General features: G+C 31.7%; 4 protein-coding genes and 2 long non-coding RNA genes across 11 annotated transcripts; 4 read left to right on the forward strand and 2 right to left on the reverse strand.

Annotated features, from left to right (window-relative positions):
* Positions 1–501: 501 nt before the first annotated feature.
* LOC149093380 (uncharacterized) lies at positions 502–2570 on the forward strand. The gene is made up of 3 exons (XM_089268727.1): positions 502–1755; positions 1818–1889; positions 1956–2570. Exons 1-3 carry the CDS (start codon positions 688–690, stop codon positions 2109–2111), a joined length of 1296 nt encoding a protein of 431 aa, XP_089124853.1. The 5' UTR covers positions 502–687; the 3' UTR covers positions 2112–2570.
* Positions 2571–9298: 6728 nt separating this feature from the next.
* On the forward strand, positions 9299–12496 carry Vps16A (vacuolar protein sorting 16). Its single transcript, XM_015926679.3, has 5 exons — positions 9299–9574; positions 9656–11334; positions 11407–11856; positions 11936–12039; positions 12130–12496. Exons 1-5 carry the CDS (start codon positions 9433–9435, stop codon positions 12266–12268), a joined length of 2514 nt encoding a protein of 837 aa, XP_015782165.1. The 5' UTR covers positions 9299–9432; the 3' UTR covers positions 12269–12496.
* Positions 12497–13174: 678 nt separating this feature from the next.
* mRpS16 (mitochondrial ribosomal protein S16) lies at positions 13175–13977 on the forward strand. The gene is made up of 3 exons (XM_015926623.3): positions 13175–13538; positions 13628–13722; positions 13807–13977. The coding sequence occupies exons 1-3, from the start codon at positions 13283–13285 to the stop codon at positions 13858–13860; spliced, it is 405 nt and encodes a 134-aa protein (XP_015782109.2). The 5' UTR covers positions 13175–13282; the 3' UTR covers positions 13861–13977.
* A 166-nt stretch (positions 13978–14143) lies between these two features.
* On the reverse strand, positions 14144–16293 carry LOC107360011 (septin-1). 2 transcript variants are annotated; one of them, XM_015926621.3, is made up of 3 exons: positions 16169–16293; positions 15434–15761; positions 14144–15297 (listed from the first exon to the last, which is right to left on the reverse strand). In XM_015926621.3, exons 2-3 carry the CDS (start codon positions 15741–15743, stop codon positions 14486–14488), a joined length of 1122 nt encoding a protein of 373 aa, XP_015782107.1. In that variant the 5' UTR covers positions 15744–15761; positions 16169–16293; the 3' UTR covers positions 14144–14485. The 2 variants fall into 2 exon arrangements, with proteins under 2 accessions (XP_015782107.1, XP_015782108.1); XM_015926622.3 differs by lacking the exon at positions 16169–16293 and having other exon boundaries at positions 15434–15888.
* A 1286-nt stretch (positions 16294–17579) lies between these two features.
* LOC107359430 (uncharacterized) lies at positions 17580–20545 on the reverse strand. Of its 3 annotated transcripts, XR_003081815.2 has the most exons (5): positions 20334–20545; positions 20161–20227; positions 19927–20074; positions 19454–19840; positions 17580–18109 (listed from the first exon to the last, which is right to left on the reverse strand). It is a non-coding gene; the product is annotated as an uncharacterized LOC107359430 (long non-coding RNA). The 3 variants fall into 3 exon arrangements; XR_001568084.3 differs by having other exon boundaries at positions 20161–20523; XR_001568085.3 differs by having other exon boundaries at positions 19684–19840; positions 20161–20415.
* Positions 20546–20647: 102 nt separating this feature from the next.
* Positions 20648–24876, forward strand: LOC112538604 (uncharacterized). 3 transcript variants are annotated; one of them, XR_016199704.1, is made up of 4 exons: positions 20648–21383; positions 21694–23359; positions 23518–24453; positions 24532–24876. It is a non-coding gene; the product is annotated as an uncharacterized LOC112538604 (long non-coding RNA). The 3 variants fall into 3 exon arrangements; XR_016199702.1 differs by having other exon boundaries at positions 20649–23359; XR_016199703.1 differs by having other exon boundaries at positions 20649–23359; positions 23518–24449.
* Positions 24877–25504: the final 628 nt, after the last annotated feature.

Consider the following 25504-nt stretch of genomic DNA (forward strand, 5'->3'; position numbering starts at 1 on the left):
GCGAAATGAAGGAATCAGTTTTGAACGTTCTGTCAAGTCTTCCTCTTAATTGAGTGGAATTCCCATCCATTGTTGAATAGTTCCCATTCTAGGTTGAACCAGAATCTTTCAATTGATCGTATTCGCTTCTAATTGTAAGACTAGAAAGATTTGACTCTTTTTAACCATTTTAGTGCCAAATTCAGTCATTATTCCGCGTGATTTTCAAACATTATTCAATATCATAGCATGTCATTGGCCATTTTCAATCACAATCATTGTGCGATTAATTTGATTAGCAATTAAATACAATGTCTAATGATCAATTGTTCAGAGTAATCGGTGAAATTACATTTTATTTCTAATTAATGAACTTATTGATTGCCATTGACATTTGTAGACAGTTAAGAAAATAAAAGACAATTAAACTTATTGATCTGAAAATGTTCAAATTTAATATTTCATTGGAGCACTTGAGTTTATGAGTACATTATTAGTTAAATGACAGAGAAAAGTATCGCATTTTGAAATTCAATATTTGCTTATTCGTGGGCGATTTTCACATGCCGTCAAAAACTGCGGATTTAAACATTTGATCTGTGTGATGCAAATTGTTAAACAGTAATTTGAATGCTCATTAGGATGAAAGCCAAAAACTCTTTACAAGTTTAAGCTTCTGAATTGGAGCAAGTGCATAAGCAAACGGCTATGTTGAGATCCAACGAGAATTTGATTGCGTCTTTACCGAGATTGATTGTCCGAGTGATTGGATTTCGTTCGAGTGATGTTAATGATGCCGAAGCAATCAGCAAGATAAAAAAACTCGAATCATTTTGCATGTCATTTAATATTTTACCAAATGGCTTCTCACAAGATCCAAGAGTAACACCGTCAAAATGGTCTACAGCAAAATCCATCCTCTACTTCAGCCTAATGACTGTTCATATCATTCATTTGGCACTGTTGAGTATCTTCGATCTGCCTGATGAATGGCTTCTTGTTCTTGGTGACTTTTTCTATGGTCAGAAAAATGGTCGATATTTTTGGTTTATTTGGCTCAATATCTCCATTGTTGGTGAAATTTTAAGACATTATTGGATATTTTTGTTTAAAAATGGTCATTTTGAAACTTACAAATTGTACAGTTTTATATATGAGAAAGGATTCAAAAGTGAACTTTTATCCATGAATCAATGTTTTTGCCAAAAGTTTCGCTTTGTTGCCATCAATTTAGCGAATGCGTGGCTTTGGATTGTTTATTGTATTGCGATTACTTTTGGACCAATCTTAATCTTCGTTGTTAATTCTTCGAATCAACTACCTCAAACATCCATTCAGTTCATCTACAATAGCATTTGGATTCTCGTCAATTACCTAGGGATTGTTTCTACCTTATATAACACGATATTGCCTGGTGCCCTAGTAACAATTCATTTGTCTTACTTTTACTGTAAAGCTGCTCATGTCACCCGGACGGCAGAGGATCTTGCGACTAAAAGAAAGCTTTTGAATAAGGTTGACTATCTGCATCATTATAAAGCTACTGTTAGTGAGATCATCCAATATCAGAATGAAATTGAACAACTTAATGTAAACATAAGAAACTGGCTCATATTTCTGTACATCGGACTTTCGGCTGCTGCAGATTTTGGGATGTACATTGCGATTTTTGTCCATATTGATAAATTTATGGATCTTTTCATTGTGGCTGTTGCTAGCATTGGCGTAGCGGCCATCGGAGCTTGTTCATACACTAATGGAGTTATATTAACGATGGTATAAAAGGATTTCTGTTTTGTTTTTTCGGTCTTTTAATTTGATTCAATTTCCCCTTTTAGATGAGCTCTTATTGTAAAAACCTAAGGAAGGCGACTAGATGTTTACAGTTGAGTGCAAGAGCTTTTATAAAGGTAATATTGCAATGCTTCACTTATCCATAAAAAGACGAATAATTGAATTAACTCTTGTTTTTGCAGGGAACTGATTTACAAGATCGACTCTCAAGGACTGATATTGCGTTTACTATCGGTGAACTCCTGGATATGACTCCTCGAGCGTTTGTGATTGTGAGTAGCAACTGGTTATTGGTGTATATTATTAGTTTAACTGGAATTTTTCCTTTTTACTTCTAGTATCTGATTGAAAATATTTGTCTAATTATGATGTTCAAAGTAAACTTCAAATAAATTGCAAATATTCAACAATCTTAATTCGCATCAATTTACTCCAAATGTACTGAACATAATATTAAGTCGAATCGATGAATCCCTTATAGAATCCTCTTGGACGTGATTTCTAACAATGAGTTGAACTTGGCTCTGAACTGGTCAACTGAAGTTGTTTATCTATCAATGTATGAAGTCTGAACTTCTACTTTTTCTGGTTACACTGGTAGATTGATCGTTACCAAATCAGACCATTACAAACTCCCATTTACGATTATCGAAGTGAAATTACTTTTAATTTTAAAATTTTTCAAAGTATGATATAATAATAAATATTGAAATATCAATAATAATAGTCGAATAAAATCGATTCTCATGTTCATTTGAAACCTTCAGAAATACATTATGCTATTTGCCTTTTCAGATAAATCTCCATCCCCAACAAATATCGAAATGACCGACATCAAAGTGAAACCAGCTACCAGTGTTGTTAACTGTACCAGGCCATTGATTCCAGCAGGTGGTTCGGCTCGTAGGATTTCAAGAAATACAATATACAAAATGGCTCCAGTAGCAATGGCACTGAATAAAATGATAGTTAAACTTCCATCTTCAGCCAGACCATCTTGCTCCAATATAAGTGTCAAAAGGATTCCAAAAGGTGATGTAGCGGAAAAAATGGCCAAATGGATACAGGTCAATGTTAAGCTAGCAGTTTTCGTTTTCATCGTTTAAACTGTTTTCAGGAAAATTCATTTCATTTCGTTGCTGATACTCTTCTCAATGGCCATAACAACTGACGTATCAATTAAGTAGGTTATAAAAAGTCCAATGCAGACACATATTTCGACCCAAGGAACTTTGTCTTTTTTCTCGTCATCGCCAAGTAGACCTTCACTTTCCGATGGTCCATTGTTTTTCCTCGACATGAAAGATTCATAGTTTTCTGTAATTTCTGGAATCGTGTGAACGAAACAAGTGGCCAATAAGACACCTCCACCAAAGACTTTTTTTCTGCGATAAATGGAATAAGAAAACTGGTCCATAGCCAATGAGCATAGTAAGTCCAAAAAGAAGTATCATAACAAAGATTCGCACTTCTAACAAAGTCATTTTATTTCATTTCTTCTTTAAAGATGTGAATCACTTCGGGAAAAAGCAAAATTAAATCGTCAAAATTTCAGCAACAGAGTAAACAAAGTTAAAAAATGGTTTCAATACTCAAACATTTCCAGAGAAATCAGAGAATCGGCTTCAAATAACTAATATCTCACTAATTATTGATATTTGTTCGATTGGGTGATGATTTCATATGATTTTGATTGTTGATATACAAGTACTGCTACAATAACAGCTGAAAGCATCATGAAGATAAAATCGTAATCAGTGGTAGTCGATTTAGTTCCTTTACAGGGAAAAGTAAACTTTGAGCTTAAAACAATTACCTGAATAACTTAACATTAGATATCAAATAAAATTGTTATATGATAATAGAGATAACTCTGATTTGTAACTTAATATTAATAGGTAACTGACAATATCAATTGCTGCCAACATCTACCTTACAATTTTTACTGGTTCAGTTTGGATTAAGATTAGTGAATAATAATGTACTTGAATGACGAATTAATGATTAATGAATTCCACTTCAAAAAGAAATTCACAGAAAATCAATCATAAGAGAAATGAATCACAGACTGTAATCAATTTTCTGATTCTGAAGGCTGTAATGAACATCTAACATCTTGTTTCTGAACAAGGTTACCCCACGAATTGTGTCTTTTTGTATGAGTGTTTAGTAATTCATTTTTTCATTTGTATTATATAATGTTGAACGATAAGATAAACAGTATCAAAAAAGCTGTTGAAATTATGGACGGGAAGCAAACTTGTAAAAAAATATGATTTTATAGCTAAATTGTTAATGTACTACGCCATTAACCAAAGGATCAAATTAAATAAGATGAGCCTAATAGTATTCCTTATTTGACTGAACGATGATGATGATTAAAACAGGAGCTGAATACAAAAGAGGAAACAAGATCCACATTATGACCATAATCCTTTGGCTTACCAATGATTCGTGTCAAAATTTACCCAAGCTCTTCATTCCAATTTAGAAGTTTGAATAGATAAATAGTTTTGTCCTCTTTCCATTTGTCTTTTTTGTCTGAAGATTTATTGATTTAGTTAAAATCTTATTTTCTTTGAATATTTTTTAATAAAAATTACAATTTTTGTTAATTTGATTTATATTGGTTTTATTGTTTTTTCTAATACCGGGTGTTTTTTTCATTTTACGCCTTCATGCAGGCATAACTCACGAACGGTTAGTGCTACAGACTTCAGACTTGAACCATAAGTTTATTCAAATTGCACAATTATGCTGAAGGTTATTCAAGGTCAATTCTTTATTTGACCTCTAATTGACCTTGAAAGTTCATTTTCTGAAATCGCAAAATTTTCTTGACCCGATAGTGTTAGTCACATGTTCATAGCTCATACTGGCTAAAGGATATGAGGGATCACTTATCATTCATCTAATCAGGAAAAATTCATTCCATCTTTCCAATGGTATGTTCCAGAAAATGACCTTGCAAGTTCAATCAGAGGTCAAATAAAGAATTGAACTTGAATAACCTTGAGCACGTGAACTTATGGTTGTGCAATAAGAATAAACTTAACTTGTTCGGCAGCTATGCATGCAAGAAGGCGTAAAAGAAAAAGACGCCCGGTATTGTCTAAAACATATTTCTAATCACCATATCGGTGCGTCTTGAACCTTAATGTGATGCCAATGCTATCGTCACCCATCACTTGGGAGGATGGTTTGAGATCAACAAAGATCTATTTTCCTCTTTCACGACATTGTTCGCCCCACTACTGACCTCTAATCCTAAGGGTAAAAGGGTTCTAATCCCCGACACCGTTTCTTTCTCGTTTTTGTGGCCTTTGAAGGCATGTTTTATAGAGATGAAATCAATGTAAAAGACAATGATTTCGCTATTTACATATTCCAACTTGAAAGCATTGGTGTGCAAGTTTCACACATTTACATTAATTGCTTTGTTGTCGATAATTAACCCATCGTTATTGCCAAACGCATGTACAATTCTGGAGAGCAGTTATTCTTTGGTCACGATATGATAGACAGCCAAATGATCGGATCCAACCATGTAAGATTGCAGATTATAATATTATTGTAATCTTTTTATTCTCTTTCTTTCTTTTTATCTTCTTAATAGTTTACTCTGCATATGTTGCTACGATCATTTATGTCAGGAGTTCAGACTTTACGAAAATCAAGATATAGAGGAAGTTGTTGATTATTATAATATAAAATTTTCTGATGGAGATTCCAGGAAGAAACGCTTTCGTGTTGGTCCGAACAACAAGACTTTTCAAGTCAAAAGAATGAAAATGATAAATCTATCAACTTCGAGAAAGCATAACACATTCGAGCGATATGCAGAAGACATAAATTATGTTGTCCTGCCCTCTAAGATATCAGAATAAACTTTTGAAAAATTTAAATCTCTCGTGCTGGAGGGATTGTGTAAAGTTTATATGGAAAAGTTCGGAGAATTCAAGCACGAGCTCAACTTGATTGGGATTTCGCTCAGAATCGGCGAAATTCTTTATGATGAATATAAAAATCAATATAGAGTATTAGTCAGAAAAGGCAGGTAAATCGGTCTAAATATAATGAATTTATTTGTGAATTCAATCCTGATTATGCCTTCAACCCAGCTGAGGCTACGGATGAACCAATTGTGGAAATTAACCGATTGAATGTGAATGATGAACAATCAGAGCCAGAACCATATCAGAGCCCGATCAGAGTCAAAGTCAGAGCCATAGTAAGAGTCTGATCCGAATTAAAAAGGAAATGTTTAATTTAAATATTGAAAAAGATAATTTAATCATTTTCAAACAATTCAGTTACTTACACGTTTGTAATTTTTCCTATTACTGTAATCATAAAAATTGTTATACATATCATGAATTAAATATTTTTTTCCTTACATCCACAGTTCTATTGATTTTGTACATCGGCCTTAAAACTTTTAGCCTCAATGTTCCAGGATTGGTATCACCTACAATAATCATTCTCAAGCAAAATTGCAAGCTGGATTTTATTATGAGCTATAATGCATTGAAATATGAAAACAGGCAAAATCCTACAAAAAAATCTGTTTGTATTATTAAATTCGATCGAGATTTAAACTCTGACATCGATTTCCTTGAAAACTGTGACTCGGGAAAAGTTTATGTTCCTACAAATCCCCAAAGTCCCAATTCTTAACTCGAAAGTCAATGTTACGGCACAATTCCTTTCGATTGCAACAATGGTTTATCCATGTAAGAATAGTCATAACCAATGAAGTTTTATTCAAACAAAAAATATGCTCTTAGTTGTTCAGAAAAATCTTGCAAAGTAGAGGAATCATTTTGGATTTTCTATGATGTATAACGAGTGAAATTCCCATCCATTGAAGAACAATTTGACTCTGATCAAAAAGATTTGACGTTTTAAACCATTTTAGGGTCAAAAGTCAGTATTGCCATAGTTTTTGTAGCATAACGACTAGTTTCTGATTTCAGATAATCTATCGTTGCTAAGCTCTATTGCCAATAAAATGTTTAATTGTACTTTAATGACTTCAGTTTACTTTAATTTTATAATAATTAAAGTTGAATTATTCATAAATTATTCAATCACATTCATGAGATGAGATGGATGGATTTAATTGGCGATTAAATAGATTTAATGACTGATGATCAATTGTTTTGAGTAAGTATATTTCTAATTAATGAACTCATTGATTGCCATTGACATTTTTAAACAATGAAGACAATAAAAACTAAATATCGTATTGATTCGAAAATCTTCAAATTCAATATTTCATCTTTGTTACTTGACTTTGACATGAAACGACAGAGAAAAGTATCACATTTTGAAATTCAATATTATTAAGTGATTTTCAGGTGCCGTGAAGAAAAGCTAGAGCATCTGATATGTTCAATGCGCTTTCGTTATGCAGTAATTTAAAATCATATTTTTATGAAAACCAAAAAGTCTACAAATTTTAGAATCTAAATTGAAGCTGCTGTCAAAGCTATCGAACATGCTAAGAGTGAATAAAATTCTAACTGCGTCTTTACCAAGATTGATTTTCCGTGTTATTGGATTTCGTTCAAGTGACGTTGATGATGCCGAAGCAATTAGCAAGATAAAAAAACTCGAATCAATATGCATTTCATTCAATATTTTACCAAATGGCTTCTCACAAGATCCAAGTGTAACTCCATCAAAATGGACTACAGTAAAATCCATCCTCTACTTCAGCCTAATGAGTGTTTACATCATTCATTTGGCATTGTTGAGTGTCTTTGATCTGCCTGATGAATGGCTTCTTGTTCTCGGTGACTTTTTCTATGGTAAGCAAAATCGTCGCTACTTTTGGTTTCTCTGGTTGAATGCTTCCATTGTAGGTGAAATTTTAAGACATTATTGGATTTATTTGGTTGAAAATGGTCATTTTAAGACTTTGAAATTGTACTATTCAATATATGAAAACGGAATTAAAAGTGAAGTTTTATCAATGAATCATTGTTATTGCCAAAAGTTTCGTTTTGTTGCCATCAATCTAGTAAATGCATGGCTTTGGATCGTTTATTGTATTGCGATTACTTTTGCACCAATCTTGATCTTTATTGTTCATTCAGCGGATCACAAACCGCAAACATCCATTCAGTTTATTTACACTGGCTTTTGGATTCTCGTCAATTACCTAGGAATAGTTTCTACTTTATATAACACGATATTGCCTGGTGCCATAGTAACAGTTCACTTGTCTTACTTTTACTTCAAAGCTGTTCACGTAGCCCGAACTGCAGAGGGTCTTGCGGCTGAAAGAGGACTTCTGAATAAGGTTGACTATATGCTTCATTATAAAGCTACTGTCTGTGAGATTATCCAATATCAAAATGAAATTGAACAGCTCAATATTAAGTTAAGAAACTGGCTTATATTTTTGTACATCGGACTTTCGGCTGCTGCAGATTTTGGGATGTACATTGCAATTTTTGTTCATATTGATAAATTTATGGATCTTTTCATTGTGGCTGTTGCTAGCATTGGCGTTGCGGCCATCGGAGCTTGTTCATACACAAATGGAGTTATATTAACGATGGTATAAAAAAATTTCTGTTTTGTTTTCTCGGTCTTTTAATTTGATTCAATTTCCCTTTAAGATGAGCTCTTATTGTAAAAACCTAAGGAAGGCGAACAGAGGCTTGCAGTTGAGTGCAAAAGCTTTTATAAAGGTAATATTAAAATGCTTCACTTATCCATAAAAAGACAGAGAGTTAACGCAATTCTTATTTTTTCAGGGAACTGATTTACAAGATCGACTTTCAAGGACTGATATAGCGTTTACTATCGGTGAACTTCTGAATATGACTTCTCGAGTCTTTGTAATTGTGAGTAACAACTGATTATTGGTTTACATTATTAGTTTAACTGGTCTTTTTCCTTTTCACTTTCAGTATCTAATTGAAAATATTTGTCTAATTATGATGTTCAAAGTAAACTTCAAATAAATTAATAAAAATTGTTTAATAATCTTGACATTGTCTTATTTACATTATTCACTGTATTAACTCTGAACGCAATGAGCTTTATATTGAAAAGTTATATTAATAAAATGCATTAAATAAAACCTGGAAATCCCTTACAGAGTGTATAAAATACTTCTTTCTGTTATTATTTAAATTTAAGCTCAGGTTATTTTTTATGATTGACATATATTACGTGATTTTAAACTAATTGAGTCAAGTCGACTTCCACTAAGCAGACTTTTAGCGAGCTGTAAAAGTCCATTCGGTAAGGGTAAGCGAGATTCCGTCAGCTCACTTTTCATCTTCAAAATTACAGCTAGCTGTGTCGATCTGCTGACCTAATGGGGATAATCGAAACTAATTAGTTAAATTAGGTCTGGATTTATTTGAATTATTTCATGCCAGTCTATGATAGTCCAACTTTACTGTCATTTGAGTCAGTCGCGCTTCGGAATCTAACTGTTACATCTAGTATCCGATACTATTTTGGTATCAGATCCTGCAATGTTTACAAATCATTATCAGCTGAAAGTTGTCACTGCAAAGATATGAGTTAAAGTTTAAGCTATAACATCATGATTTTTTTAATTTTATGAATATTTTTTCAATCTAAACGTTTTCTATATTGTTAATTTTGGTTAAGTTTTATAGAAATATTATAAAGATGTCTATGTTAACTGCTGACTGGAATCCTCTTGGACGTGATTTTTATCGACGAGTTGAACTTTGCTCTCTTAATTGGTCCACTGAAGGTGTTGATTTATCAAAGTATAGAGTATGTGCTGCTCCTTTTTCTGGTTACATAGGTAAAGATTGATTGTTACTTCTTGAATTTCAATGTTAAATTTTCTTACCTCTAATAACTCACAATCTATCCATTTTAACAGCTCTTCATTCTCACGAGAAGGAAAATGCAACTGTAAGACTTCTTTCTGGTACCAATCAGAATGCTAGATCGATCATCTTTATTTTCACTCCTTATGGAGAATACTTTACAAGTCTTCGACTTAAGACATCTAATCTAATTGCCATGGGATGGTCTAATACAGAAAGCTTAGTTTGTGTTGGAGACAATGGCTATGTTTATGTTTACGATTTCTTCGGAGAGCTTCAAAATAGTTTCCTTATCCATGATGATCTCAGTAAAACTGAAGTTTGCCAGTGTAAAATATTCACCGGGCCTTATTCAACTGGTATCGCTGTTTTAACAGAAACTCAAAAGTTTTACGTTATAAACAATATTGATTCACCTATGGTGCGACAATATCACGAGATGCTTAAAACAGATAAACCACCGAGTTGTTGGAATGTTATTGCTTGTAAAAATGGCGAGGTAAAAATATTGTTTTCCAGGGATGGAAATTTGTTCCAGCTCAGTTCTAATAAATGTGAATCTATGGTTTTTCAAAGAACGGGAACATCGACAGTAATAGATATATCATTCAGCCATGATTACAAGAATATTTCCTTATATCTTGAAACTGGTATTCTCTGGATTGGCTCTTATGATGGAACTATATCAAAAATTTGTGAGTTTGTTACCAAATGTGAAGAAAAACCCGAATATATGCTATGGTGTGGAAATGAAGCCGTTGTTTGCCTTTGGAAAGAAATTTTACTCTTAGTTGGATTAGAAAAGGATTGGTTAAATTATTTAATGGATGGACCTGTTCATTTAGTTCAAGAAATTGATGGTATTCGTGTAATAACCAATGACACTAATGAGATTATTCAGAAAGTTCCTGACCCTCTAGTTCAAGTTTTCAAAATAGGATCTCTTGCTCCTGGTGCTCTTTTGATGGAGGCCAATAAAGAATATGAGAGAAGAGTACACAAAGCTAATGAATATATTAGGTTATTAAGTGAACGAAATGAAATTAACTCGGCTGTGATTCAATGTACACTGGCTGCAGCTCATGAGTTTCAAGTGAGCTCAGAGAAAATGCTTCTTCGGGCAGCTTCGTTTGGTAAATTATTCACTCCAGATGCTGATTCTGAATTATTTGTAAATATATGTCGAAACCTACGTATTCTCAACACAATCCGACAGCAGAATGTCGGCTTATTACTTACTTACAATCAACTTGAATATCTTTCTATTCAAGTACTCATTGATCGGTTGGTCCTGAGAAGACAATATTTTCTAGCCATCAAAATCGCAAAATACTTGAAAATACCCGATGACCAAGGAGTTTCCAGGATATTAAGAAATTGGGCTTTCTACAAGATTAAATTAAGGGAGATGGATGACGCTGAAATAGCTCAAGATATTATCAAGAAAATTGATTCTAATTCTGGTGTGTCTTTTTCTGAGATTGCCGAGCAAGCAATTAAAGAGAAAAGAGATGAATTAGCCATTCTTCTATTAAATTGCGAACTTAAAGCAAGCAGACAAGTTCCACTCCTACTGGAACTCAAACAATACGAGCAAGCCTGTAAAAAAGCCAGTGAAAGTGGTAATGCCGATCTAATTTATATGGTCATTGATGTTCTCAGTACTCAATCGAGAAAAGATTTTCTCTTAATAATACGTAAACATCCAGAAGCTTATGCTTTGTACAAAAAGGTAATTAATGTTCTACTATTGATTATCATCTCATTTCGAATCTAAATTTAATTCTTATCCTATTTTTTCTAGCAATGTCAAAATGAGGATCTTGAAAAGCTCTATGATATTTGCATCCAGGAAGATGATTCTAGCTCTCGTGCCTATCTCAAAATTTTAGAAGCTTATCGATATGAATCTATAGGGGATCGTCGAAGATGTTTACTAGAAGCTCAAGAGTGTTTTAGAAGAGCGAAAAACGAATTTAATTTAGCAGCTACGGAAGAACAATTAAAATTAATGGAGAATCAAATTAAATTGGAAGAAAAATTCAAGCATCCTTTTGTTGGCCTATCATTACAAGAAACTATGGCTAAATTATTATACGATAAGGAGCATAAATTGGCTGAAGGTTTAAAAAAAGACTTCAAAGTTCCCGATAGAAGATTTTGGTTACTCAAAATCAACATTTTAGCTGAGCAAAGGGATTGGAATGAACTTGAAAAATTCAGCAAAAGTAAAAAATCTCCAATTGGTTATGAGGTATATTAAAATTGAATATTACATTAGGACTAAATACCATTTCTTCCTATTAATACCGATTTATTTTGTTTCATTTTAGCCATTTGTATCTGCTTGCCTGAAATTCAAAAACAGAACAGAAGCTCAAAAATATGTCGGCAAAGTTCGAGAAGAGTTCAAAGTTGATTACTATGTTAAAACTGGGTATGTAGCATTTAATTTAGCTGTAATTCAAATGTAAAAGAGTTGTGCTAAATTCATTAACTTTTACCCTTCTTTCATCTCAATTATTAGATTATTGGAGGACGCAGCTAAAATAGCATTTATGGCCAAGGATGTTGATGCTCTTGATTATGTTGCTAAAAGATGTGGACCAGGAGATAAATCACTAAGTGACCGAATTGTCAGTATGCGGAAACAGTTAACTGGATAAAGGTTAATCCTTTAGCACTGTCAACTAATTTACTTTGAATTCTAGAAACGCTATTCTAGTGGCTCTAGAAATTATCAAAATGAATTTACTAATCAAACATTAAAGTATTACATTATTGTTTATTTAATATGTATTTTATCAATTGTTGTTACTTTTACACTTGAAATACTGTATTATTTAATGAAATCAAATTAATAAAATCCAGTTATAATGTGTTTTACCCAAAAACCAACACAAAAATTTTTTTGCACTTGAATTTGCTGTTACTCTTTATTCAGGTAATACTTTAAACTGGATGTAAAATTGGTATCAATAACCTATAGAATTAGTCAAATCCAATTTTTTTCATTGATTATTCATATCCTTCTTAATGCATTCATTTGATTCCTTTACCTTCAATCAATTGCCTTTTCACTCTACATGCAACCTCACCTGTTGAACTGTATAAACTTGAATTTTAATCAATGATTACTATCTCATTTATATATCTAATTGCTTGAAGTCATTGTCAAGGCAGGATTAAAAAAAATAGTGCGGTTGATTCGAGATGAGGAAACCATCGAATGGGCAATTTTAAGAACCGTCAATTTCAAGGAATCGACTGTATTTATAACCTAAGAACAGTATTACTCGCTGGATCTGATGAACATCAGCACATAATGTCTTTGACATCGTAAAAATGTCCCTTCCTGCTTTGTTTCAAATAAAAAAGCATTAAAAAACTCATCTCTTCTTCAATCATGAAAATCTTTAATAAATAAAATTATACAAAGTGAAATATTTAAATCTGTAAATCAACTAGAAATTCATAGAAATCAATTTTCTGTTAGTTTTTTTCAAAAAACCGGTCTTATCCTTCTCTCTCATGAGCATTATTATTGTTCAAAGGTGGCGCCTCAAAGTTTGAGTCTCATGTTTTTTGGTAAACAAAAAATAATTACAAATTGCGAATTTCAATTTTAATTGTGTTAACTGTGCAAGAATTTGATCGTATTTTTCTAGTTTTTCGATAAAATGCGTCGTAGATTCTTCTGGCCTTCAGGAATCGTCATTAGATTTGTCAGAGAAGGATGCATTAATCGACCTTTCTATCATCTTGCGGTATTGCCAGCTAAGAAAAGAGTCGGTAGAGTTCCTGACGAGGTGATAGGTTCATTCGATATTTTTGCGAATGAAAATAATGAGCGTTTATTTGCTGTTGATATTGATAGGCTGAATTATTGGCTTGGTAAAGGTGCTAAATTATCGCCTGGTACATCAGCTTTATTAGGTGAGTGTTTTTAATACATGAACCGGATCTTTCAAATGTGCAAAATGTGCTCTTTTCTTACTCAATTCATCTCAATATTTTAATTTCAGGATATGCTGGAATACTTGAACCAAGTCCTGCGTCCTTATTAACTGCTTGGAGAAATAGAATAGCAAAAGAAAATCCTGACGCTCCAGAGATTCAGGTAAGAATAAAAAAATTCAAACAGTTAACCAATTCAAATATAAAACAAACTTCCTCACACAAATTATTTTTCTCATTTTCACAGCAAAAGAAAAGAGCATACACTGAGGATATGTTTCTTCGTGGAATTATTCCTTGAGCTCGTGCAACACAACATTAGATTTGTAGCATTATTAAATTTGTACGTTATAGTCACATTCATCAACGTAAAACTATTATTGTGGAGATGTAAATAAACTTAAATGGATAAACTACATTTGGAAAGTTTCATTTGATTTATAATGCGGTTATTCAAATCACAGAGCTGTTCTCAAAATATGTTGCTAGAGGGTCCTTAGATGATACTTGGTATTGGACTTAGCTTTGATTTTTACCTATTAAATTCACTGATGAAATTATTAAGTGATTTTTACTCATAACAATTGTTTATGGATACCCATAAGTATTTAATGTCAGTGGAAATTTCATTTAATTATCAAATGGTTATTTTGGCAAACATCCGGAGTTGAAAATAAAAAACATATGAGACAAAATAAACTATTATGGCGGTAATTAAAATATGAGTCTCAAGCTTTTCTACCTATGAAATTAAAAAAGGTTTAAGAGATTTCTTTAAAATGAGTTTCGAAACTTGTCACTTGGTTTTTTTCCATAAAAATCAAAATTGATTCGGCATGAGATCTCGGAAGAGTTTTTCACAGCTTGTTACTGTTGAGAGACTTTAGAGATGATAGTGTTTTGTTCTTTCATTCATCAACTTTGTTTTAATTGTCCAGACCATTTGTTCCATTTGTTCCATTAGATCCATTAATTCCATTGGATGGTTGCTTCATGGCACTTTGAAGTTGTAAAATTTGTTGCTTCATTCTCATGAGTTCTTCCTCCTTTTCTCGTAACATACGATCAGCATCATCTGCAGATGAAATAGATTCGACCAGGCTTTGTTGTGATACGATACTTGATGATCGCTGCGTGAGCCGCATTTCACGATAATTTTCATAATGTACTTCATGGGTAACTTCTCTCAGATCCTGCATATGAGTAACGAGTAAAGACTTAAGTTTTACAAAATCACTGTGTTCTGGGTTTTCTGTCTCCAGAATGCCCCATGGATATTGACGTCCTTGGACCTTTCTTCCTTTCAGTTCTACTAAATCACAGGAAGATGAAACGGCAAACGGAACTGCATCCTTAATCGATTTGATTTGTTCTTTATAATCTTCGTCTTCGTCTGAATCACAATCCGGCACTGTGTAAATGGATATTCCGTTGGCTTCAATCTCTTTCATGATGCGTTTTTTTAGATCAGTAATTTCTTGTCTTGTCAACGCATCAGCTTTGCCAATGATGGGTATCAAATTAACCTTGGTGTGTAAGGCTTTCATTGCCTGAATATCTAAAGGTTTGAGCCCATAACCAACAGGGGAAATGAAATAGAAACAGCAATGAATCCTACTATCAGCAATATGTTTACGGTTCAGACCACTTTCATATTCAAGGAATTTACCATATTGTTCATCTATGTAATTAATAATGGGGCGAATGCATGTTGTGTTGTCAATAGCATCCCCAAAACCTATAGAAAAATGTGAAATGGAAAGATTGACAGATAAATAAAAGTGGGGATGAAGTATTGATAAATGAAAATAAAAGGATATGAATCAAAATGGATGACATTAAAGGAAAAACAATTGAATCATTATCATTCATACCTGGCGTATCAACCACAGTCAATTTAAGTTTTACACCCTTTTCTTCAATATCAACAGAAACTGGCTTGATTTTTACCGTGCTTTCATTGAGATCTTGAACAGCCGGTATTTTTCGATCCTTATACAGTTGACTGTAAAAAAGGGCGTTTATCAAAGTACTTTTACCAAGACCACTGTCACCAACAACCATCAAAGTAAACTCGAATCCTTTCTTAACAGATTTACGATGAACTTGGTTAGGGAGATTTGCGAATCCAAGATAAACCGTATTATCAACACCAGCTCCGAAAGTTTTACTCTCTGAAGACATTGTTTTTGCTTGAGATGACTGTGAAACAAAAATGTAAAATAAGAACTTTTGTAGCAGAAGTAATACAAAGTTTAATGCAACAGGTAAAATGAGGTTAAGGTTAGATGCAAATGGTAAAGTTGAGAACTTTTCTTCTTCAAGTTATATTGATAATTAAACTGATCCAACCTGATACTTGATATATTAGTAAAACAGGAAGACGGGTGTAGAGAAACATGTAGAAAAGGGAGTTTTGAGGGAAAAGGAGTAATGACGAAAGAAGATAGAAGAAAGAGGATACATAAATTAGCAGAAAACAGGTATAATTCAAACGTATGTATTTGACGGTTGACATAAGCAAGTTTTTCTAGCCTTTAAAATGGAGCTTAATAGATATAAATCAATTTTAATAGAACAGGTTACAAGGTTAAACATAACTGGCTTACCTGATAATTATATAAAAATAAATCAGAAAAAGACTTCAAATAGAGGTTGATTAGTTAATTAATATGTTGAAAACAAACCAAATTCAATTTAAAACAAGCTGATTCCAGAAAGAAAACAAAATATAGAAACACAAATTAACAAAAATATTTTTCGAGCAACATATGTTCGAGAGTGTTGAAAAACTACCGTAAGATGGCATTACTGAAATTGAATGGAATCACTTTTTTACAGTTTTTTTAAACTGAATTTAGTTTCAATTAGTTAATTGTTCTGTTTGTTTCGATTTGCTTTTGAACGCTCTAAGCATCATAAAAGCACCAAATATTTGATTATTTTTACAAAATATACAGACATTCTTCCATAATATGTAGCTAACTACTAGAACCACTCATTTACATTCAACAGAAAATATTGTTTTTTTCATTTGAAGCATCAATTATATCGTTCAATCACTCAGATAATATCAATGAACTTAAATTAGCCATTCTTTGACAAATTTTGAGAAAATCAGTTTGACAATCGAAATCAGATCAACTGAAATGATTACAACTATTTCTGATAATTGTTTAGAAAAGTGCATCTCAACCAGAATTTTATAATAAATTCAAATCTAAAGCATCGTTTACTCGATCTCTTCCCTCTCAATCAACATGAGCAAGTGCCAAAAACTCATTATATAATTTGAGATTTTAAAATGTTAGACTTACTACCATGAAACTCGTCTTGAATTGAACTAAATATCATCTCATATGAATGAAATTCAGACTGATTTTTAAGGATGGTAATAATTCAACAAAATGAAAATAAAAGCAATTCGGAAACAAAAAGACTCGGATTTTCCCATCTTAAGAGATTCAACGGAATAGAAATAAGTGAAAATGTCCAGTATCTAGTACCATTCGATATCTAACCTCGTAAAACAAAAAACGCATAACATTGCAAAGTAACTTTGACTCGAAAAGAACGAGATTGTTCTGAATCGAATTGGATTTTGCATAAGTCTGGCTTAATACACTAACAAAAGATTACCTTTTAATTTCCAAAACTGTTCCTTAATTTAGACGCTCATTTCAGTCTATCATTTAACTCCAACTATTCCTCAAATATCTAATTGCTTTTTTTCAAACCAATTTATTGAAAAATTCAATTCAGCACAAACTCTTTTTACTACATGGTGCATGTTCTGCAATAATATACAATGAGAGTGAAACTTTGTTTTTTCGAGTAGTTTTCGTTTGAATAATCGGTATTCTTGTAATAAGTTGAAATGTGAATAATTTTTTATTGATTAACACTCTCGATTGATTTAAGAGTTATGTTAATATCTTTTATTTTTTGAATTTCATACAGTTACATGCTCTTTTTATCATCTTTCAGAATAATTTCACAAAAATTATTTAGCAAAGTACATTAGTATTCAGTATTCAGTTGCCAATTTGCAAGATTATTGTTTAATTTAATTTTTTCAGTTACATTAAAAATAAAGAGAAATTCTAATTGTTGTTGACAATTACTAAACCGTTTGTTAGATAAAAGTATCCATGCTATGGATTCATATTGAGAGCATATTTCAATAATTAAACGAACCAAACTTTGCCTATGAATGGATCTAATGGATCAGCAGATTTGTAAGTATTTGATTAAATCTTCTTGATAATTGAATCAAATCTATCAAATGTGCGAATTAGACTCTTTTCATACTCAATTCACCTTAATTTCCTTCAATTCAGACTCATCTGAAGTACTAGAGCCAAGGCGAGTACTAGAAGTAATGAAAGCTTTCTTCGGCTAAAATGATTGGAGTTGGCTGCGCGTAGTGTCCATCAAAAAGTGTTTTGAGTTGCTTTGTGACTCCAAGTATCTCATTGATTTAAACTATTAACTGGCCAAACAGATTAACCAAAGACAAGCGAAGGGAAAAAAACTGTGACCGCAAAAACCTAAAAAAAAGGCAAAAGGAAAAATAAGATAAATGGAAAGTAAGATTAAATGAAGAATCCATTATAGAGGAAAAGGATGGAAGGAATCAAGACACATATTCATAGACAAGGAAGGAAAGGAAAAGCAAAAACTAGGAACCACAAAAGGGATGAGATACTAATGGACTTTAGCTCTTAAAGTGAATACTCAACAACAAGGGACGAGATGATAATTTGGATGCACAGTTTATTAAATAAGCTTGGTTAACAGTTTTGTTCCTTGGGAGGATTCAGACAACAATTTATCCAAATGATATACACTTATATAACTGGATATATGCATAGATGGTATACATCTTGATTCACCTTACAGAAATTATTATCTTTTATAATCATAATCATTATCATCTTTCATGTAACATTCACTTTCTCTCGCTTTATCCTTCCACTCAAAAGACAAACTATGGCTTGATCCAAAGGTGATTCATATTCATTTAGGTTTACTGTCTTTGTCTTTCCCTGTTCACTCTTTATCATCTCTCTTGCTCTTTTACCTAATGATATAAGTGGAATTTCATGTAACCCAGTAAAATTATGAACATCAAGAGAGTTAAAAAAGAGCAAATGATAATAATAATCATCATTGAATTCATCATCCTACATCTTCTGTCAACTCTCTCTATTTCCTCTTCCTTATCCTTTAACCTAAGAAAAATGTCAATTCATTTTTTACTTTTCCTCTTTGAATCATTTTTGGTCTTCATATTCACACACACTCTTTTGGGTCATCCATATGTTTGATTATCAACAACAAAAATAAGGTGTAAGTGAAAGTGTAAAGCAACCTATTATGTGTGTGTGTATATAAAAGGTATAACGACGCATAAAAAGCATTAGAACCAACAAATGACCTGAAATAAAGATGACATGATGGAAAATGATGATAATGAACAAGACTTATAGACATTGGTAGTCATTCACATTAACCTGTCTCTTTAACAGTAGATTATCTTCTTCTTCTTCCTTTGATTTATATCTAGTTTGTGTTTTCTTCATCTTTTTTCCTCCCACTTTGGTGAGCTGCAAAAAATTCATATATATCATAACATATCTGGTATCATTTTTTTTTCACCCTGTAAACTGACCATTGCTTCAACGTCTTATCTTGTCCATTGTCAACTTACAAATAACCTTTTTCCTCTCTCACTGTCTTCTCGATCATCATCATCATATTTCTCTTACACCGTAAACCTAAAAGCCCTATTAATGGTTTCAAATTTGTGATCAGAATATTGATCAACTTGAATCCTTGGCTAAGTGATTTACTTTGAAACAACGATTATTGAAATAAAACAAAATGATTACATTTCGTTATAGTTTTACACTTTTTCCATTAACTGATTAACTGAGTATTGTTGATCGAAAACCAATGATCATTTAACCGAATGTGATTACATTTTGTTGAAACATTGAATATTGTCATTGTTTCTTAAGTATATCACTTTGAGTGGAGCAAAAGTTAAATGATAATCGCATCTAATTGAAATATTGGGTAAAGTTTAGTCTTGATTTGAGATGGAGTTGAGTCAAATTACTTTCCGATCCAATTAGTTGAAGTTAAGAGCAGGAATTAATCTTGAAATATGGTTAACATATTATTCAAATAACATTGAACCCAAGTCACTTTTCATTTTCACCTTTTCAACTGATGACAACCAGGTATAACTTGAATTAATAACTGTACCAATGAGCCTGATAAGGATAATGAAGAAGAAGATGATGATGAGAAAGATGGCGACCAAAATTTGATGAGAATAATTTAATAATAATAATAATACCTTGTAATTTGACTAATAAATGGTAATACAGGAATGAGGTTGAGTTAAACCTTGTTGCTGTTAAGTTTATTACATTTTTAATGCACAGAAGTAACACCAATTAGAAGTGAATGTGATCAGAATTATTAACCAGGCAATAGACAAGAGGCTAAATAAAAAGATAGAAATAGAAATGAAATTATCAAATTACAAATTAACTGTAGCTTAATAATTGAATTAACTATTGACACTTACCTTACATAAGAGATTCAACAAAACAACCGTCACATAGAGAGCACCAAACAGACAAAGCTTTCCTTTTCTTACATTATACAACAAAGAAAATCACATTTGTTAACAATAATAGTCATGAAGATATTGATAATCTAAATCAATTACATTTAATAGATGACAAAAAAATGACTTACACAAATAAGATTATTAAAGTTCAATAATTGAACCAGAACAGAACGAAATGATCAGCAGTTTTGAATCAAAGTAAGATCTGATCTACAGATGAATCTAGTCCTTAAGAGTTGCATTATCTGATCTTACTAGATCTGAATCAAAGATTTATCCAATTAAAATTGCGAAAATCTATTTTTGTCAATCTAAATGAATTATTTGAAACCAATTGTGACAATGATTGGTAAATGATTGTCAAATGAAAATTCATTGAAACAGTGTAATTCATTTCCCATGAGCAAATCAAAGGAAAGAGTATAACTCTTTGATTCAAAGTCAGTCTTTAACAAAACAATTGAAGATTGTTACAGATTTTTATTAAAATACATTGTTGTCATTTCTATTACAGTCAATATTTCAGTTTAATCACAATCAGTCTTTGAAATGGTTAAAGATGCTATTTGATTTTATAATAAACAAAATGTAAATCAAATTCAAAATGACATTAATTTATAAATATTGTAATATGGAAACGTTCCCTTCCCTTCCCTTCCCTAAAGAAGCGCGTATTGGCAACCATTATTTGACTTTTTTATTTTGTTCACTTGTTACATTTTTTGTTTGGTTTTTGTATTACTTTTTGGTTAATTTGGCTTTTTATTTTGGGTATTTATGTTAACCAGTTAAATGGATTATTTGACAGGTAATTCATCTTTATTAAATATCAACTTTACCAAATCAACAATTACTTCTTCTCATCATTTTTACCTTTATCTCGGGAGACAATAAGCAACCTTTTCGGCTGGAAACAATTCTCATCACTTTGCTTTATTCTTTACCTCAATTTAATGGTAACTTTAATCAACATCTTAACTTTCTCTTTTCTCTCTCATCTTCTTGTTTTTCCCATTTCCCCTTCAATCGTCTATCCTTTAACTTTATCCATCTTCTTAGACAGCCAGAAAAAAAAGAGATGAAGATAATTTATTCATCTTCATTTTCTTACCACCAATATTTCTTGACTCTTTTGTGTTATTATTCAAACCTCTTGTGTTATTGTTACCGTTGTTTAGGTAATTTGTTTTCAATCATTTCCTCTTGGGTCACATCTTTCCTCCTTCATATGTTTTTATACACTCACAGCCATCACACCAATCAATTGAAGATTTTTCAGTTTATCAGTGACTTTAACTCTATTGGTGATGATGGTGATACCAAACAACAGTTTGACACAATATAATGAATACATGATACTCTAATAATCAGATTCAATCTTTCCTATTTACATATCTTTACTTCCCTTTGGTATTAATACATGTTAACGTTTTCTTTCTTTTTTTCTACCTTTTTTTTACCTCCTTGGCTTTTGCTATTCAATTTTAGTTTTATCTTTAAGGTGAATTTAAGGTTTATTTGAAATATTCAACCTTATTTAACATTTTTATCAACCCATCTTATCCAATATATATTCAAATGTATCCATTATACAACAACAAAAATATGGAAACGTCAAAATTTCACTCTTGAAAGAAGCCATCGTTTTTTTACCCAACCATAGATACAGTAAATCTCTAACCTTATCTCCGGATAACTTGGTTAATAAAGTGGATTATTAATATTTGCAATATCATTAGCCTATTATTCAACAAATTTATTAGTACAGTTTCAGATAATCAGTCATGAAATAGTTACAAATGCAACTTAATGTAATCAAATCAGGACAACTCTTTAACTCTAGTTTTAAGTGTAAGCCTTTGAATAATGATATCTTTGTCGGGTCCAACTCCTGGTTAGATTTAAATCCATTTTTTATTCTCATTTCAAGTATTATAATATTAAACCTTAATTTTACAACAAATCTAATACAATGAAACAAATCGACAGCTCAAGAGCCATAAAATGAATTTCAATGAACTTCAAGTGCAACTCTGTGAACATCATTAGGTTAAATCTAGTTTTAAATCATTCCACATTTCACTCCACAATCACTTAAAATCATGTTAATCTTTATCCCTTCATCAATCATATAACAATGGGTTTCATCAGCTAATAAGCAATTGATACAAATAATGTTAACAGATCAATATAACCTTGTTTTTTGTCTCATAAAGAAACATGAAAAAACATTGTTTCAAACGGTTATTTTTACACTTAAAATATCATTTTTTGGCCTTTTTTGTCTCTCATCTTGTTCATAAATCTGGAGGAAAATGGTTTACATTATTAACATAAACTACATTGAAAATGAAAGCTAAATGATTATTGAGCTTAATGAGACCAAAAAAGTTGATGGTCAGTATGAAAGATGTTACATAATTTTTTATCATTGTTGTTTCCTTAACATAACAGATCATTTTTTGTTGCTCTTTTCATGGACAAGACTAAAGATGATGTTGTTGTTGTTGATGATGATGATGTAGTAGATAAAATGACCAAAGTAACAAACAATGATTAAGTTAAAGTCCGACCAATGATCATTTAGCCTGCAGGTCACTTATATTCATCAAAATGATTTTCATTAAAGCTTTTGGCTTTTATACAATCTCGCTCTTGTCATCCTAAAAATCATTTACTCTTTTTGTCATCTTAATGAGATTTACAGCAAAAAAACATAATCAACCTCATTTATCAACTAAATCAGATTCCATAACTGATTATAATCCCTCTTTTTTTTACTTTTCTGGAAGGTTAATCTCATTTTTTCCCTTGTATTGAACACAACAAAAAAACGGAGTAGGACAAGAAGCAAAAAATGAATTCCCAAGCAAATTATTATCTTATTATATTGATTCCCCTTTCAGGTAGACGTAATCATGTAATGTGTTGAGCTGTACACAAATTGTGTACAATAAAAGTAACAAACAAATAAACAAAAATACAATGTAACACAAGGAAAAAAAACTACCAATGATTCAATTAACACAATACCAATAAGGTAAGCAATACGATGAAAAAAGGGAAATGGCAAGAAAACAGAGAAAAGATAAAAGCCAAACAAAACAGGTTGTAACCCAAATTGAATTAATTGATTAACAAAAACTAATGCAAGGTAAGTTTAAAGCACAAACTGAATAAAGAAACAAAATTAACAAAATTAAATTAAGGCAACAATCTAAGAAATAAAATTACAATTAAAACAAACATAAACATAAAAAATATCTTTGAGTTAATCATTAACCGTAAATGTCTTGTTTCTCGTCTCATTAGCAACCCATTACAACCAATGGAAACCTTGGACACTGAAGATGGCGCTAAGTTTAAAGAAGCAAATGGCAATAATAAAGATGAAGATAAAGAAGACGAAGAAGACGAAAGATGAAGAGGAAGAGAGGTGGTGATAGATGAAAAGTAGGAGTTTACATTTGCCTCAACTTTACCAATAAGAGTTGGGTTATGGGAACGTTTCCATAGAGACTAATGCTGAATAGATTTAGCTAAGCTTCTCAAAGGCGTGTTCATTCCTTGCCATTTAATCCCTTTCATGATTAATTTTTGCGCCTTCTTGCCCAACATTATCATCATTTTAACATGCACTTTCATCCTTTTTTTTCTGGTCTTCAACCATCATCTTCATCACCTTGACTTCACCCAAGTAACCCTCATTTAAACTCAACGCCGACCTTAACCATCCACTATTTTGCGCAGTCCTCCTCTTCATCAACCTCACTATCTTCATCACAATCTTCACCACTATCTTCATTAACAACATCATCCATATCATCTAGCTTTACATGAATTAATCATTCACTTTGTGTTTGTTTATTTTTTTTCCTTGCTTCTTGTTTTTCATTCTGTATTTTCATTGAACCTGGAAACAAGTCAAAAAAGCTGTTTGTTAATTATTATGATTACTTTGATCTTTCCTCTTTTCATTACATTGATCAAAGATAATGAATCGAGTCAACAACTGACCAATATGAAATTAATAACATAAAATTAGCTTACCTTTTCAATCTTGTCATTAACATAATTACATAAATATACACTCTTTTTATGACCAAAGATGCAAATTAATCATTGGGGAAACATGAAACATTTACCAATCAATGGAAGCCAATTAATAATGAAATTAACCGTTTACCTCATTCAGAGTTTACTGTTAATCTCCAATAATCTCAATAATCACTTGATCACCAAAAGTAGGTAAATGGTCAATAAAAACAAACCCAAGATCATTAAATAGTCAAGATAACTCATAACCTTATTCATCTTCCTCTTCAGCTAAGCGCACGTAAAACTGTTGACTAGTTAACTAGTGTCCACCAATGGCCAATCAAATAACAAGAGAATCATAATAATCAGTAAAATTATGGAATCGAGTTAATCAAATTAACGGATAAACAATAACGAATATGAAATGGCGTTAACAGTCAATGCAAAGTGCAGTCTCATCACAATTATGGTTACCAATGGTTAAACTCGTTGATCAACTTAACAGCTTACCTTTCAATTTGTTTAACCAAATTATAGGAAAAATTGAAATTAATAGCAATTCTTATTAAATATTTAGGAATGAAAATAATTTACTTGAATGTGAACAATTAAAGAAACGTTTCATCAACTTTAGAGACTCAACTGTAAAGTAACCTTTTAGGGGTTAAACAATTTGTCAATTCAATTGTTGGTAACCTTTAATGATTATTTCAACGATAATTTCATTGATGCTCTGATAAACTTATATGTTATAACCTATTATAGCCTTTAATATGGGAAGGTCATCATGCAGGATAACAAGAAAAAAAATACAGTTTTGAGCTTCAGAATCATTGAATGGTCAACTTAACCTAACAATAATGGTACAAAGATTGAATTTTTTGTCAGCTTTTGGTTGAAGCTGGAAGCTAAAAAAAAGTAAATTTTAAGGTTACAAAAAAGTGACCGTAAAAGTGGACAAAAAATGATTAAATTGAATCAGATTTATGAAATCATTTTGATCATCATCTTGTCATCCAAATCTTTACTCGTCTTCCTGTTAATGTTAACTAAGGCACCTTGACTTGAAAGGTTTTATCATTGTACAGCTTCAAAAATGATGCGCTTTTGGGTCAATCTTTTCATCGGTTTAAAGGACAAAAAGACTCATCTGAAGATAGATAAGAAGTTGAATAAGAAGACTAAAATGAATTCAAAGATGAATAAAAAAGAAGATGAAAAGAGGAAGAAAAGTGAAAATATTTTTCATATTTTCAAAGTA

The sequence above is a fragment of the Tetranychus urticae genome, chromosome 3, assembly GCF_039701765.1.
Source record: "Tetranychus urticae isolate SD_2017Ah chromosome 3, NJAU_TeUrti_SD_1.0, whole genome shotgun sequence".
In the NCBI taxonomy this organism is placed as follows: domain Eukaryota; kingdom Metazoa; phylum Arthropoda; class Arachnida; order Trombidiformes; family Tetranychidae; genus Tetranychus; species Tetranychus urticae.